The sequence below is a fragment of the Salmo salar genome, chromosome ssa14 (genome assembly GCF_905237065.1).
Source record: "Salmo salar chromosome ssa14, Ssal_v3.1, whole genome shotgun sequence".
In the NCBI taxonomy this organism is placed as follows: domain Eukaryota; kingdom Metazoa; phylum Chordata; class Actinopteri; order Salmoniformes; family Salmonidae; genus Salmo; species Salmo salar.
Genome location: NC_059455.1, coordinates 91,543,151 through 91,561,558, shown reverse-complemented (window position 1 = coordinate 91,561,558; position 18,408 = coordinate 91,543,151). Strand labels below are relative to the sequence as shown.

Here is an 18,408-nt window from a genome sequence, read left to right as displayed (position 1 = left end):
GACGAGCTATAAGACAGACCCCACACGACGAGCTATAAGACAGACAGACCCCACACGACGAGCTATAAGACAGACCCCACACGACGAGCTATAAGACAGACCCCACACGACGAGCTATAAGACAGACCCCACACGACGAGCTATAAGACAGACCCCACACGACGAGCTATAAGACAGACCCCACACGACGAGCTATAAGACAGACCCCACACGACGAGCTATAAGACAGACAGACCCCACACGACGAGCTATAAGACAGACCCCACACGACGAGCTATAAGACAGACCCCACACGACGAGCTATAAGACAGACCCCACACGACGAGCTATAAGACAGACCCCACACGACGAGCTATAAGACAGACCCCACACGACGAGCTATAAGACAGACCCCACACGACGAGCTATAAGACAGACCCCACACGACGAGCTATAAGACAGACCCCACACGACGAGCTATAAGACAGACCCCACACGACGAGCTATAAGACAGACCCCACACGACGAGCTATAAGACAGACCCCACACGACGAGCTATAAGACAGACCCCACACGACGAGCTATAAGACAGACAGACCCCACACGACGAGCTATAAGACAGACCCCACACGACGAGCTATAAGACAGACCCCACACGACGAGCTATAAGACAGACCCCACACGACGAGCTATAAGACAGACCCCACACGACGAGCTATAAGACAGACCCCACACGACGAGCTATAAGACAGACCCCACACGACGAGCTATAAGACAGACCCCACACGACGAGCTATAAGACAGACAGACCCCACACGACGAGCTATAAGACAGACCCCACACGACGAGCTATAAGACAGACAGACCCCACACGACGAGCTATAAGACAGACCCCACACGACGAGCTATAAGACAGACCCCACACGACGAGCTATAAGACAGACCCCACACGACGAGCTATAAGACAGACCCCACACGACGAGCTATAAGACAGACCCCACACGACGAGCTATAAGACAGACCCCACACGACGAGCTATAAGACAGACCCCACACGACGAGCTATAAGACAGACAGACCCCACACGACGAGCTATAAGACAGACGCCCACACGACGAGCTATAAGACAGACCCCACACGACGAGCTATAAGACAGACCCCACACGACGAGCTATAAGACAGACCCCACACGACGAGCTATAAGACAGACCCCACACGACGAGCTATAAGACAGACCCCACACGACGAGCTATAAGACAGACCCCACACGACGAACTATAAGACAGACCCCACACGACGAGCTATAAGACAGACCCCACACGACGAGCTATAAGACAGACCCCACACGACGAGCTATAAGACAGACCCCACACGACGAGCTATAAGACAGACCCCACACGATGAGCTATAAGACAGACCCCACACGACGAGCTATAAGACAGACCCCACACGACGAGCTATAAGACAGACCCCACACGACGAGCTATAAGACAGACCCCACACGACGAGCTATAGGACAGACCCCACACGACGAGCTATAAGACAGACCCCACACGACGAGCTATAAGACAGACCCCACACGACGAGCTATAAGACAGACCCCACACGACGAGCTATAAGACAGACAGACCCCACACGACGAGCTATAAGACAGACCCCACACGACGAGCTATAAGACAGACCCCACACGACGAGCTATAAGACAGACCCCACACGACGAGCTATAAGACAGACCCCACACGACGAGCTATAAGACAGACCCCACACGACGAGCTATAAGACAGACCCCACACGACGAGCTATAAGACAGACCCCACACGACGAACTATAAGACAGACCCCACACGACGAGCTATAAGACAGACCCCACACGACGAGCTATAAGACAGACCCCACACGACGAGCTATAAGACAGACCCCACACGACGAGCTATAAGACAGACCCCACACGACGAGCTATAAGACAGACCCCACACGACGAGCTATAAGACAGACCCCACACGACGAGCTATAAGACAGACCCCACACGACGAGCTATAGAGACAGACCCCACACGACGAGCTATAAGACAGACCCCACACGACGAGCTATAAGACAGACCCCACACGACGAGCTATAAGACAGACCCCACACGACGAGCTATAAGACAGACCCCACACGACGAGCTATAAGACAGACCCCACACGACCGAGCTATAAGACAGACCCCACACGACGAGCTATAAGACAGACCCCACACGACGAGCTATAAGACAGACCCCACACGACGAGCTATAAGACAGACCCCACACGACGAGCTATAAGACAGACCCCACACGACGAGCTATAAGACAGACAGACCCCACACGACGAGCTATAAGACAGACCCCACACGACGAGCTATAAGACAGACCCCACACGACGAGCTATAAGACAGACCCCACACGACGAGCTATAAGACAGACCCCACACGACGAGCTATAAGACAGACCCCACACGACGAGCTATAAGACAGACCCCACACGACGAGCTATAAGACAGACAGACCCCACACGACGAGCTATAAGACAGACCCCACACGACGAGCTATAAGACAGACAGACCCCACACGACGAGCTATAAGACAGACCCCACACGACGAGCTATAAGACAGACAGACCCCACACGACGAGCTATAAGACAGACCCCACACGACGAGCTATAAGACAGACCCCACACGACGAGCTATAAGACAGACCCCACACGACGAGCTATAAGACAGACCCCACACGACGAGCTATAAGACAGACCCCACACGACGAGCTATAAGACAGACCCCACACGACGAGCTATAAGACAGACCCCACACGACGAGCTATAAGACAGACCCCACACGACGAGCTATAAGACAGACAGACCCCACACGATGAGCTATAAGACAGACCCCACACGACGAGCTATAAGACAGACCCCACACGACGAGCTATAAGACAGACCCCACACGACGAGCTATAAGACAGACCCCACACGACGAGCTATAAGACAGACCCCACACGATGAGCTATAAGACAGACCCCACACGACGAACTATAAGACAGACCCCACACGACGAGCTATAAGACAGACCCCACACGACGAGCTATAAGACAGACCCCACACGACGAGCTATAAGACAGACCCCACACGACGAGCTATAAGACAGACCCCACACGACGAGCTATAAGACAGACAGACCCCACACGACGAGCTATAAGACAGACCCCACACGACGAGCTATAAGACAGACCCCACACGACGAGCTATAAGACAGACCCCACACGACGAGCTATAAGACAGACCCCACACGACGAGCTATAAGACAGACCCCACACGACGAGCTATAAGACAGACAGACCCCACACGACGAGCTATAAGACAGACCCCACACGACGAGCTATAAGACAGACCCCACACGACGAGCTATAAGACAGACCCCACACGACGAGCTATAAGACAGACCCCACACGACGAGCTATAAGACAGACCCCACACGACGAGCTATAAGACAGACCCCACACGACGAGCTATAAGACAGACCCCACACGACGAGCTATAAGACAGACCCCACACGACGAGCTATAAGACAGACCCCACACGACGAGCTATAAGACAGACCCCACACGACGAGCTATAAGACAGACCCCCACACGACGAGCTATAAGACAGACCCCACACGACGAGCTATAAGACAGACACCCACACTACGAGCTATAAGACAGACCCCACACGACGAGCTATAAGACAGGGACAGGGTTTATGAGGGGGCTTATATGGTAACAATATCAGACAAAGAGGGTGTGTGTGTGTGTGCGTGTGTGTGTGTGTGTGTGTGTGTTTGTGTGAATGCGTGAATGTGTGTGTGTCAGACCTGGTTTCAAATACAATTTCAAATATCTCAATTACTTTCACATACACGTACTTTCGAAGTAAGTATTCAGATATATTTTATTTGAAAAGACAAGTAGTTGAATATTATATTGTATTTGGAAATAAACTTGGAAAGTATTTGATAATACTCCAACACACTCCCATGCATTTAACTCAAATACAATTTGGTAAACTATTTGCTTTTTCCAAATAACTATTAAAATACTCAAATAAAAGTACTTATTTTGGACTGTGTATTAGAAAATACTCAAATACACAGGAAAAGTATTTTAAATACCCGATACTCATGTATTTGAACACAGGTCGTGTGTGTGTGTGTGTGTGTGTGTGTGTGTGTGTGTGTGTGTGTGTGTGTGTGTGTGTGTGTGTGTGTGTGTGTGTGTGTGTGTGTGTGTGTGTGTGTGTGTGTGTGTGTGTGTGTGTGTGTGGTGTGTGTGTGTGTGTGTGTGTGTGTGTGTGTGTGTGTGTGTGTGTGTGTGTGTGTGTGTGTGTGTGTGTGTGTGTGTGTTAGGAGGGTGGTGGGGGAGGTGAGATGATACAGGGTTAGATGTATAGAGAAAACCAAAGAGAGAGAGAGGGAGAGAGAGAGAGAGAGAGAGAGAGGCAAGTTGTATTCTGGGTAATGGGTTGAGTAACAAACACCCCTAAACATTTTTTTTTTGAAATAAACTGAAAATAAAAACAGCAATTTACTTAGCTTCGACCTGTCCAGTCTTCTGTGAGCTGAGTAGTCTGGTGTTGGCAGGGGGAGGGAATGAGAGAGGACAGTAGGAAAGCAGGAGGATGAGGAAGGAAACAATCGACGTTAAGAGCATTGGGACAAAGTCCTACATTTGCGTCTGTTGTTGTTGATGATGATGATGTGCCTTTGTTTACCTTCTCTGGCATCACAGAGTGTGTTTTTTTTTTAAATGTTATTATTGTGATGAAGATTCATGTTCACGTGGTTGGTTTTGTGTTTGTCTCTTTAATCAGTTTCTTAACTCTTGAGAGAATATGTGGCTGCCTATTTTGGATGTGATGTAAACTCTCCGCTGTGTTAAGATGATCCTCATGTTTTAATAGTCATGGATTCTTCTCCATTCTGTGGGTCAAACTGTTTTTATTTCATATATTGTATCCCGGTGACATCACAAACTGCCATAACTTCACCTAATATGTCTTATAGAGTACAATTACAGTACTATTGAAATACTTGTTGTAATAACAAACACCATGGTAGACGAACAGTTAGGTGATTGCAGAATTTCTGGTACAGTACTACCATTCCGTTCTGTCCAGCTGAGCTAACGTGTGTGTGTGTGTTTTAGTAAAGGCTGGCCGTTGATTCAGGTGCTAAAACAGTGTTTCTGTTCCTTGTTTTCATGTGTACAAACTCTTCCTGTATTCCCTGATGTCTAAGCCAATCACAGTACAGAACTACACATCCGTAGTCATTCAGCTGCCCACTCACAACACTGAAGTCTCCTATGCAACATTTACCTAAATGTTAGTACCACTATCAGGTAGCTCACATTGTTTGAGGTTTCCCCCCCCCCAATAGCTTGTGTTCTAATTCCGCTATGCTCTGCACACACATCTCACTTGCCACGGCTTCGGCTGTGTGTGTGTGTGTGTGTGTGTGTGTGTGTGTGTGTGTGTGTGTGTGTGTGTGTGTGTGTGTGTGTGTGTGTGTGTGTGTGCGTGTGTGCGTGTGTGTGAGAGAGAGAGAGAGTGGTGTACGTGTGTGTGTTTGCAACAGTTGAGTTTGTTTACTATCTGATGCCTCTGTTAATGATGATGCTGTTAAGGACAGTTTGAATAAATGCACATTCCAACCCTTTTACAACAAGGCCCGTCTGTCTCTCCTTAGATTGTGTGTGTGTGGTGGGAACTGCGAGGCTGGAATAAAAGGCAAAACAGCCAGGGTCGACAGGAGGGGAGGGAGAGTGGAGGAGTAAAGAGAGAGAAAAGAAGTGCAGGTTTGAAGTGAAGATAAGAGACACTGAGGACACCAGAACAGAAACAGTTGTATTCCAAGTGTGGAATGTTTAACAACCTTGGAATCTGTAGCACACACACACACACACACACACACACACACACACACACACACACACACACACACACACACACACACACACACACACACACACACACACACACACACACACACACACACACACACACACACACACACAGGCAGGCTTACGGGCTAAAATAGCCCAACTAACAAGCCTAATACAAAACAGGTAAAACTCATTAGACCAAACAAACAGAAAAGGAAAAGGGATCGGTGGCAGCTAGTAGGCCGGTGACGACTACCGCCGAGCGCCACCCGAACAGGGAGAGGAGCCACCCTCGGTAGGAGTCAGGGAGAGGAGCCACCCTCGGTAGGAGTCAGGGAGAGGAGCCACCCTCGGTAGGAGTCAGGGAGAGGAGCCACCCTCGGCAGGAGTCAGGGAGAGGAGCCACCCTCGGCAGGAGTCAGGGAGAGGAGCCACCCTCGGCAGGAGTCAGGGAGAGGAGCCACCCTCGGTAGGAGTCAGGGAGAGGAGCCACCCTCGGTAGGAGTCAGGGAGAGGAGCCACCCTCGGCAGGAGTCAGGGAGAGGAGCCACCCTCGGTAGGAGTCAGGGAGAGGAGCCACCCTCGGCAGGAGTCAGGGAGAGGAGCCACCCTCGGCAGGAGTCAGGGAGAGGAGCCACCCTCGGCAGGAGTCAGGGAGAGGAGCCACCCTCGGTAGGAGTCAGGGAGAGGAGCCACCCTCGGTAGGAGTCAGGGAGAGGAGCCACCCTCGGCAGGAGTCAGGGAGAGGAGCCACCCTCGGTAGGAGTCAGGGAGAGGAGCCACCCTCGGTAGGAGTCAGGGAGAGGAGCCACCCTCGGCAGGAGTCAGGGAGAGGAGCCACCCTCGGCAGGAGTCAGGGAGAGGAGCCACTCTCGGCAGGAGTCAGGGAGAGGAGCCACCCTCGGCAGGAGTCGTGACATGATGTGTGTGAATTGGACCATTTTACGCTACTGCTACTCTCTGTTTATCATATATGCAGTCCCTTTAACCATATCTACATGTACACACTACCTCAATCAGCCTGACTAACTGGTGTCTGTATGTAGCCTCGCAACTGTATATAGCCTGTCTTTTTACTGTTGTTTTATTTCTTTACCTACCTATTGTTCACCTAACACCTTTTTTTGCACTATTGATTAGAGCCTGTAAGTAAGCATTTCACTGTAAGGTCTACACCTGTTGTATTCGGCGCACATAACAAATAAACTTTGATTTGATTTTCTGTCCTGCTCAGCATTCAAAATGTAACGAGTACTTTTAGGTGTCAGGGAAAATGTTGGAGAAAAAAGTACATTATTATCTTCAGGGATGTAGTGAAGTAAAAGTAAAAGTTGTCAAAAATATAAATAGTAAAGTAAAGTAAAGACACCCCCCAAAAAATAACTTATGAAGTACTTTCAAGTATTTTTTACTTAAGTACTTTACACCACTGTATGTGAGTGTTTGTGTGCATATGGTGGGAACTGAGAGGCCAGAGTAAAATGTCAAAACAGCCAGGGTCGACAGGAGGGGAGGGAGAGTGGAGGAGTAAAGAGAGAGAAAAGAAGTGCAGGTTTGAAGTGAAGATAAGAGACACTGAGGACACCAGAACAGAAACAGTTGTATTCCAAGTGTGGAAGACAACACGGCCTAGGCCTATCCACATTTTATTAAGAACACAATCATATAAGATACAGAAATAATGTAAACATTCAATGTAATAATACACCTACAATAACACACATTCAGAAAAACATCCACCATCAACTGAATATTTACTTATTTAACATTCATTTGATTTGCAATTAAAATATTCTGTCTTGTATCTAAAAAAGTAAATGTTAAAAAGTGTAGTATACATAAACAAAATATACAGTTTGCACTTGTTATTGTCACGTCCTGACCATAGTAAGTTGTTATTTTCTATGGTAGAGTAGGTCAGGGTGTGACAGGGGGTGTTTGTCTATGTTTTGTATTTCTATGTTCAGTTTCTAGTTTTGTATTTCTATGTTGGTTTTGTTTGGTATGATCTCCAATTAGAGGCAGCTGGTTTTAAGCTGATGTTTGTCCCACCTGTTTTTGTGGGTGATTATCTTTTGAGTAGTGTTTATTTTCTCTCTGCGTCACGGTTTGTTGTTTTCTGTTAGTCTAGTTATTTGTGTATCGCAACGTTTCACGGAATAAATAAATATGTGGAAGTATAACCATGTTGCATTTTGGTCCGATCCTTTAGACAGCCGTGACCGAATCACCCGCCACCAAAGGACCAAGCAGCGTGGTAGGGATCAGCAGGACAAATGGACTTGGGAGGAGATATTGGACGGGAAAGGACCCTGGAGGCAGGCTGGGGAGTATCGCCGTCCTAAGGAGGAGATCGAGGCAGCAAGAGCGGAGCGGCGATACTACGAGGCACTATATCCACCAAGAGGCAAGTGCGAGAGGCACCCCCAAAAAAGATTTTTGGGGGGGCACACGGGGAGATTGGCAGAGTCAGGTTGGAGACCTGAGCCAACTCCCCGTGCTTACCGTGGGGAGCGAGTGACCGAGCAAGCACAGTGTTATGCGGTGATGCGCACTGTGTCGCCAGGGCGCACTCACAGCCTGGTGCGCTCGGTGCAAGCTCCTCACCGTTGCCGTACTAGAGTTGGCCGGCAGCCAGGAAGAAGTGCGCCGGCTCAGCGTATCTGGTCTCCAGTGCGTCTCTTCGGCCCAGGTTATCCTGCGCCTGCTCTACGCACGGTACCCCCCGTTCACCAGCACAGCCCAGTTCGTCCGGTGCCAGCGCTCCACCCTTGCTGGGCTCAAATAACCATCCAGCCAGGACGGGGTGTGCCAGCCCTAAGCTCCAGACCTCCAGTGCGCCTCTACGGCCCAGTATACCCTGTGCCTGCTCTGCGCACCCAGTCTCCTGTGCGTCTCCCCAGTCCGGTGAGACCTGTTCCAGCTCCACGTAGGAAGCCTCCAGTGATGATCAATGGTCCGAAGCCTCCACTGATACTCCATGGCACAAAGCCTCCAGTGATGATCCATGGCGCGGAACCTGTAGCGATGATCCATGGCACGGAGCCTGCAGCGACGGTCCCCAGTCCCAAACCTACAGAGACGCTCCCCAGTCCGGAGCCTCCAGCGACGCTCCCCACTCCGGAGCCTCCAGCGACGCTCCCCAGTCCGGAGCCTCCAGCGACGCTCCCCACTCCGGAGCCTCCAGCGACGCTCCCCAGTCCGGAGCCTCCAGCGACGGTCCGGCGCCTCCAGCAGCGGCCCGCAGCCCAGAACCTCCAGCGATGATCTACAGTCCGGTGGGACAGAAGCAGAGGGATCAACGGATGGAGCGGGGGTTACACTGACTCTTCCAAATTTTTCATTTGGAAGAGTCAGCTTTTTAAACCAACATGGCTCAGTTTAAATTGTTTTTACATTGTAGTAAAACAAAATCTCATTTGATATACATTTTGACATAAAATTACTACATTCTCCCTTACCATCACAACTCAGAATCCTACAAGCATTACTGAGACATAGAGATACTAACGTTACCCAACACGTCATTTTCAGGACAGTGTCTGTTGGACTGTCAGCTAAATAGAAGATGTACACAGTCGCTGGAGACATGATAAGTCGTGAGCATTAAGTATTCCAAACAGGATACAACGTGGCCCGTACTCAAAGAGCATCTCAGAGTAGCAGTTTTAAGTATTTTAATGATCAGTAAATATGATCTATTTATGAATTCGGAGACAGATATTCTCACTATGAATTATGATATTGACATTGAACTCTTTTCCTCTGAGAGTTCTGTCCCATCTTGGCCTTCACACCTGATACTGATAGTGGCCTATTCTCGTAATCAGTGCCACAACTTTGGTTTTTGAAGTAGTGAGGACATAATATATATATAATATATATATATATATATACTGCTCAAAAAAATAAAGGGAACACTAAAATAACACATCCTAGATCTGAATGACTGAAATAATCTTATTAAATACATTTTTCTTTACATAGTTAAATGTGCTGACAACAAAATCACATAAATTGGATTTCCATTTATTATTTTTATCAACCCATGGAGGTCTGGATTTGGAGTCACACTCAAAATTAAAGTGGAAAACCACACTACAGGCTAATCCAACATTGATGTAGTGTCCTTAAAACAAGTCAAAATGAGACTCAGTAGTGTTTGTGGCCTCCACGTGCCTGTATGACCTCCCTACAACGCCTGGGCATGCTCCTGATGAGGTGGCGGATGGTCTCCTGAGGAATCTCCTCCCAGACCTGGACTAAAGCATCCGCCAACTCCTGGACAGTCTGTGGTGCAACGTGGCGTTGGTGGATGGAGCGTGACATGATGTCCCAGATGTGCTCAATTGGATTCAGGTCTGGGGAACGGGCGGGCCAGTCCATAGCATCAATGCCTTCCTCTTGCAGGAACTGCTGACACACTCCAGCCACATGAGGTCTAGCATTGTCTTGCATTAGGAGGAACCCAAGGCCAACCGCACCAGCATATGGTCTCACAAGGGGTCTGAGGATCTCATCTCGGCACCTAATGGCAGTCAGGCTACCTCTGGCGAGCACATGGAGGGCTGTGCAGCCCCCCAAAGAAATGCCACCCCACACCATGACTGACCCACCGCCAAACCGGTCATGCTGGAGGATGTTGCAGGCAGCAGAACGTTCTCCAGACTCTGTCACGTGCTCAGTGTGAACCTGCTTTCATCTGTGAAGAGCACAGGGCGCCAGTGGCGAATTTGCCAATCTTGGTGTTCTCTGGCAAATGCCAAACGTCCTGCACGGTGTTGGGCTGTAAGCACAACCCCCACCTGTGGACGTCGGGCCCTCATACCACCCTCATGGAGTCTGTTTCTGACCGTTTGAGCAGACACATGCACATTTGTGGCCTGCTGGAGGTCATTTTGCAGGGCTCTGGCAGTGCTCCTCCTGCTCCTCCTTGCACAAAGGCGGAGGTAGTGGTCCTGCTGCTGGGTTGTTGCCCTCCTACGGCCTCCTCCACGTCTCCTGATGTACTGGCCTGTCTCCTGGTAGCGCCTCCATGCTCTGGACACTACGCTGACAGACACAGCAAACCTTGCCACAGCTCGCATTGATGTGCCATCCTGGATGAGCTGCACTACCTGAGCCACTTGTGTGGGTTGTAGACCACCTGCAGTCACCACCTGCAGAACCACTCCTTTATTGGGGGTGTCTTGCTAATTGCCTATAATTTCCACCTGTTGTCTATTCCATTTGCACAACAGCATGTGGAATTTATTGTCAATCAGTGTTGCTTCCTAAGTGGACAGTTTGATTTCACAGAAGTGTGATTGACTTGGAGTTACATTGTGTTGTTTAAGTGTTCCCTTTATTTTTTTGAGCAGTATATATATATATATATATATATATATATATTTAATCCAGTCGGATAAACACTCAAGAGATATATATTTTTTCACCTCTATTTAACCAGGTAGGCCAGTTGAGACCAAGTTCTCATTTACAACTGCGACCTGGCAAAGATAAAGCAAAGCAGTGCGACAAAAACAACAACACAGAGTTACACATATACAAACGTACAGTCAATAACACAATAGAAAAATCTATGTACAGTGTGTGTAAATGTAGAAGAGTATTCCAATGATAAAACCCGGGTGGAGGGGGTCAAAAATACAACTTCAGAATGTCCCCCCCTGTTCCCAGTGAAAGTTGCACCCCTGCTCATAATACAGCTGGCACCAGTCTATACCAGTCCCAATGCTTTTCCATTGTTTCTGTTCTCCTTATAAGCAGAGACTCATTCCAATAGCAATATTTCTGCAATACACTTCTAATGAATGAGCAGCAAGCAACATAAAAAAATATATCCTCTATTTAATATGATTACGTTAATAAAATAAATGATGATACATTGAATACAATTAAAACACTGTGTCACTAGACACATGTGTAACTCTTGAAACAGGATAAAAGGTGGGCGACTGTGGACTCGCCTCATTTCATTTCCTTCAAACCCACCAACCTGCCTCTCTGGATGAAGGAAAGGGGGTGAGAAAGGGAAGCTGTTCCAAGATTTTATCAGCTGCTGAGTAGTGAGAGCCAGATAGAGAGCACGTCTGGGAATCGCTGCAGATAGGAAACACAAGGACAGAGACAGGCAGACAGCTCACTGAGGATGGTCATCTTTTCGCATGGCAGTCCACGTTTGGCTGGCAGAGGGTTTTGTTCAGTTGATGTTGTCATTACACAGGGAACTCTTCATACAGAAACGGTCTTTGTGGCTGTTTTGTTATTTCGTGTTGTATAGCTAAGTTCACTTCATGTCACCATGCGTGACAAGATAATTGAAACTTTTTGAGCTCTCGCGGGTTGCCTGTGGGGATCAAAGACTAGAATCTTATTGTGGATCATTTGACCGAATAAATAATCATTATCTTATCATCACCTCAAACTCTTTGGCAAGGAAAGGAAAGACTGAAATAAATCTCCCTTATCGCTAAGAGCTTAGCTCTTCTCTCGACTTTCCCCCGCGGTGTGAGCAACTGTCCTCTTGTAGTCCTTGCGTAGTGTGGTCGCTAAATTGCTAATAATCAGTGTTTGTAATGTATTATTATTATTTTTTAAGTTAAACGTTTTTTGTTAAAAGTTTTAACTTCATTCAGACAGACATATCAAACACACCATTTACTCCGACGTGGTGTACAGACAGGTAGGTGTTCATTATATTATTTTTAAACGTTAATTAGCATATGGCTAACAACTTTTACTTAGGTTAGCTGCTTGCTGGCTTCTATGTAATGTAGCTAACTATCACCGGAGTTTCATTAGCAAATGTTATTTCTAGAAGCTAGCCAGTGTCTATGAATGGATTAGCTAGCTAACGTTAGTTTGGCGAGACATTTATCCTTAAGTTTCATACGAGCTCTGAATTGGTAGTTAATTAGTAAAAATGTTTTTATTCTGATGTTTCAGTTAAGTTTCTTGGATATTACTTTAGTTTTGATAAACAGCTGGGAAAAAAATATTGATAGTTAGTCAGGCAGGCAGAATCCGTTACAGTTACCTGTTACCTGTCCAAAATTGTAATCAGTAACTGAACTTTTGGATTACCCAACTCGGATTACTTTCAGTTACTTTTGGATTACTTTCCCCTCAAGAGACTTTAGAAGAAGATCCATAAAATGCATTTGGTGTGTCTTCACAGTGGTCTCTGACTTGTGGTCAGACTTGCTAAGGTGGAACAAACAAACTTGGGGCTTTTTTCAACTCGGATTTGAATGTGGTTGAGAAAACAGAAAAGTGTCATAATGTAATTTTATTTGCAAACATCCTTTCTGAATTTAAAAGTAATCCAAGATGTAATCCTCAAGTTTTTCTATAGTATCTGTAATCTGATTACAATATTTGTTGCTGGTAAAGTAGCTGATTAGCTTGTTTTTTTTTAATAATCAGATTACATGTAATTCACCTAAAAATGGGTGCTATGAAATGGCAAAAGTCAAACTGACACAGATGTAGAGAGTGGTGTAGCCTAGCAGCTAGCTAATACATTATACAGATATTACTAGTGGTGTAGCCTAGCAGCTAGCTAATACATTATACAGATATTACTAGTGGTGTAGCCTAGCAGCTAGCTAATACATTATACATATATTACTAGTGGTGTAGCCTAGCAGCTAGCTAATACATTATACATATATTACTAGTGGTGTAGCCTAGCAGCTAGCTAATACATTATACATATATTACTAGTGGTGTAGCCTAGCAGCTAGCTAATACATTATACAGATATTACTAGTGGTGTAGCCTAGCAGCTAGCTAATACATTATACATATATTACTAGTGGTGTAGCCTAGCAGCTAGCTAATACATTATACAGATATTACTAGTGGTGTAGCCTAGCAGCTAGCTAATACATTATACAGATATTACTAGTGGTGTAGCCTAGCAGCTAGCTAATACATTATACAGATATTACTAGTGGTGTAGTTGCGCCACTTTGTGGTGTCTGCATACATAGTGTTTCCTTTCCTTCTCCCTCATTAACTCCTCCTCTCTCTTTTCTCCCTCTCTCCCTTTAGGTTGTTAGGGTGTTAGTCTGCCACTATGCAGCCTGAACGAGCACATAAAGGTAGCCTATGGGTTATCATTTCTTTATTCTTTCACTCATTCATTCATTCATTCATTCATTCATCATTCATTCATTCATTCATTCTCTCATTGTCACGTAGCTGTGTGTGGGCAGAGCCTGCTGTCCATCGCCCTCAGGGTGTATCTAAACAACAAGAACAGACTGCAGCCCATCATCGGTCAGGAACAGCCGTGTGTATATGTGTGTGTATCTGTGTGTTTGTATGTGTGTGATACATGTATGGGGTATTTGACCAATGTGTCTACTTTGACCTGTGTGTGTGTGTGTGTGTGTGTGTTTCAGGTTTGAGCTACGTGACAGAGTGTGTGACGCTCGGCCGGGACTCTGAGGCGGTGTACCTGTGTGAGGTGTGTGTGTGTCGTCTCAGTAAGGCTGACGTCAGGAGCCACATCATGGGGAGTCTCCATAGATACAGATACATAGTGAGTGTGGTTTTCTGGATCTGAGCTCTTCATTCACAGGCTACTTTATGGTCCTGATGTGTTACTGCAATAGGTGTACAGTTAACTCTCACATCTCTTTACACTATCACTGACATACAACTAGCCTAATGCAGTTTTGTAATGGTAATATTTCAGATTACAAAATGTTTAATTTAGAGCGATCAACACCATGTTTAGCATATTTAGAGTTTCTGCAATCCACATCATTTCCAGTGTTCTATTTGTGATGCTCAAGGTGCAGGTTGATGGTGACGAGATTGGTTCTGGATTATTCTCATATCTGTTGATAGTGGTTGACGGTCAGGTACACGGACCGAGGACACACTGACACCTGTTGTGTGTGTGTTTCCTCTCTCCCTTGGTTGTGATTGTATAGAAAGTCGATCACCCTCACTTTGTGTCAGAGTGGAAGCCGAGTCCTGACCTGTCAATGCTGGCCCGGCCTCTTATGGAGATGGCTCAAATACTAGAGAAGAGAGAAGGAACTGGGGACGTACAGGTCTGCGTGTGGTGTTTGTGTGTTTGTGCGGGCAGGTGTGTGTGTGCGCAAGACGTGTGTGTGTGTGTGTGTGTGTGTGTGTGTGTACAAATCTCCTGTCTTTCTGTTAGGTGCTGGAGTTGGATGCTGCCATTTATGAGGAGATGACGTTGCACAGTGACATCGATGGTCGGTCTATATCCTCCTCCTCTTTCATCCCTCTGTTTATTACCCGTTTACCTCACTCACTCTGTCCTCCCCTCTTCCCCCTCCCACCTTTCCTCTGTCCATAGTATCTCTCCCCCTCTCCCTCTCTATCTCTTTTCACCTCCTCCAGCTCTCATCCTCTTGCATGCCATCAGGACTGGGCGGGAGCAGAGAAATCTCAAGAGCCAATCAGAGAAGCCATCAGTCCAGTCGGAGTATCTCGCCATCCGATCACAGAGAACCATTATATCACCTCAGAGGCTCTACGTCCAACCTGAGAAGCCTGTTGTCCAGATTGATAACCGAACTGTCCTATGGAAGAGTCCGACTGCCCGGAGGAACTCATCTGGCCAATCAGAGAAGTCCCCTATATTGCGGCAGAGTGTTTCTGTCCAATCACAACTCAGCTCGGGGAAGGAGGAGAGGTTTTTCCATGAAACCAAGCCTCTGATTGGTGAGTGTATGTTTTATTTTAATTTTATTTTTTATTTCACCTTTATTTAACCAGGTAGGCTAGTTGAGAATAAGTTCTCATTTGCAATTGCAACCTGGCCAAGAATAAAGCAAAGCAGTTTGACACATACAACAACACAGAGTTACACATGGAGTAAAACAAACATACAGTCAATATACAGTAGAAAAAGTCTATATACAGTGTGTGCAAATGAGGTAAGATAAGGGAGGTAAGGCAATAAATAGGCCATGGTGGCGAAGTAATTACAATATACCAATTAAACACTGGAGTGATAGATGTGCAGAAGATGAATGTGCAAGTAGAGATACTGGGGTGCAAAGGAGCAAAATAAATAAAATAAATAACAGTATGGGGATGAGGTAGTTGGATGGGCTATTTGCAGATGGGCTATGTACAGGTGCAGTGATCTGTGAGCTGCTCTGACAGCTGGTGCTCAAAGCTAGTAAGGGAGATATGAGTCTCCAGCTTCAGTTTATGTGTAACCTCATGGGATGATACGCAAACTTTGTTCTGGTGGTTAAAGTCTGGTTTGGGCACCACCGTGTGGGAAAGGCCTATTTGACAGTTGGCTTAATTCATTTTTTAATGTTACTTCCTTCTATCTCTGAATCATTCCCTGCTACATGTTTCTAATCAGGTTGCTGTTGTCTATTGGGGGTAGGTGGGTCTTTTACAAGAAAACTGTCCATTAATGGTTGTCCTGTAAAATGTCTTCATCTGTTCATCTCACACTCTACTGTCATTTATCATTCTTCTCTGTGTGTCCTCTCTCTTTCTCTCCGTCTCCCTCTTTGTTGCATTCCCTCTCTCGTTGTCCCCTCCTCTCTTTCTCTCTCTCTCCTCTCTCACTAAAGGTGCTTCACTAAAGTGTCCTGCGTCAGCGTTACCATGGCAGCATGACCCCTCTCTTTCACCGACCCCTGATTATGTCACAGATGGAGGTCAGACATCACTGGGTGGTTCTGAGGAGGCGGGACTACAGGGGGTTGCATCGAAGGTGATTCGCTGTGAGCCGGTGTTCAAGGTGATTCTGTCTATGACTGACGGTCCCCTGCTGCTGGAGAGGAACTCCTTCAGCCTGGAAACCTCCCTTTCACACTCCTTACCCCTTCACTCCCCACCATAGATGCCTCCACCCAGCCCCATCCCACACCCATCCCACATTCTGTCAGATCAACTGACAGAATGTACCAAACAGGAGAAAGATCAACTGACAGAATGTACCAAACAGGAGAAAGATCAACTGACAGAATGTACCAAACAGGAGAAAGATCAACTGACAGAATGTACCAAACAGGAGAAAGATCAACTGACAGAATGTACCAAACAGGAGAAGGGACAACTGACAGAATGTACCAAACAGGAGAAAGATCAACTGACAGAATGTACCAAACAGGAGAAGGGACAACTGACAGAATGTACCAAACAGGAGAAGGGACAACTGACAGAATGTACCAAACAGGAGAAGGGACAACTGACAGAATGTACCAAACAGGAGAAAGATCAACTGACAGAATGTACCAAACAGGAGAAGGGACAACTGTATGCTACAGGAGCGAGGCTAACTGACTGTTAGTTGATGGAGAAAGAGGAACAATGCAGAGCTGAAACTCAGGAAGGAGTTGGAGGGGGAGAAATGGGGGTCATGGGGGAGGAAAGCTGAGAGAGAGGGAGGTAAACTCTGGCTTTCACCACCAACAGTATTTTCAAGGCCAGCCTCCACAACGGAACCAGGCGCAGGGGTTTACAGAAGCTCAGGTTGACACAGCAGCTCTCAGACATGACATAGCACTTCATAGGGATCAGGCAGGGCCATTCCTTCACAGAGGAGACATGAGCATTCGTATGGGTGACATAGCAGGTGCAGTTGTGTGAGTTCAGAGGTCAGAGTTCAGAGGAGCGTGGTCCTACAGAGCCAAACAGCTGACCCCTGACACCTATAGAACAGGTCCGCAGGGTTACGAGACACACCCTGGTCCTTACCCAGAGGGCCACAGAATGAACCGTGACCCTTACCGAGTTTGTTTCTGATGGGATCAGAACCAACCCTGGCCCACACCTCTTTCCCACTAACCCTATCGGGTTCAAACCCCAGCCCCTCCCGTACACTCGCTATCCACTCACCCAGGGGATTGCACCCCATCCATACCTTGATCCTTTCCTCAGGAGCATGGGGGGCGTGCAGCCACAGGAGTACAGAGATCTAGACCCCCCCCCCCACAGCCATTCCCTCCAGGACACGGAGAGTTCCTGTCCCCCCGGGACACGGCCCAGTCATCCTCCCCAGCCCTCCCTGTCACAGAGTAGGCTATTGGGTCCACATCCCTGCCTTGGGTCCCTGAGCAGCTCCAGGACCAGGACCTCCCTGGGTCTAACTACCACGGATGATTATTCTAGTGGTGCTTTAGACACTGACTTTGTTGTTTTAAATGGACAGGTGTTTTCTGTGTTTGTTTTATACACTCCGGTTTCTATGGTTTTTTTATACAACAGGCGGGTCTAATCCTGGATGCTGATTGGTTAAAACCGCATTCCAGACTGTTTTTATTTAAGCAATAAGGCCCGAGGGGGTGTGGTATATGGCCAATATACCACGGCTAAGGGCTGTTCTTATGCACGATGCAACGCCTGGATACAGCCCTTAGCCGTGGTATATATGGCCATATACCACAAACCCCCGAGGTGTCTTATAGCTATTATAAACTGGTTACCAATGTAATTAGAGCTGTAAAAATAAATGTTTTGTCATACCCGTGGTATACTAAAG

At 47.0% G+C, this 18,408-nt stretch overlaps 1 protein-coding gene across 1 annotated transcript; it reads left to right on the top strand.

Moving 5' to 3' along the window:
• Window positions 1–11,900: 11,900 nt before the first annotated feature.
• On the top strand, window positions 11,901–17,802 carry si:ch211-199g17.2 (uncharacterized). The gene is made up of 8 exons (XM_014143072.2): window positions 11,901–12,594; window positions 13,968–14,017; window positions 14,118–14,195; window positions 14,321–14,460; window positions 14,858–14,980; window positions 15,091–15,148; window positions 15,297–15,620; window positions 16,496–17,802. Exons 2-8 carry the CDS (start codon window positions 13,993–13,995, stop codon window positions 16,765–16,767), a joined length of 1,020 nt encoding a protein of 339 aa, XP_013998547.1. The 5' UTR covers window positions 11,901–12,594; window positions 13,968–13,992; the 3' UTR covers window positions 16,768–17,802.
• The last annotated feature ends 606 nt before the right edge of the window (window positions 17,803–18,408 follow it).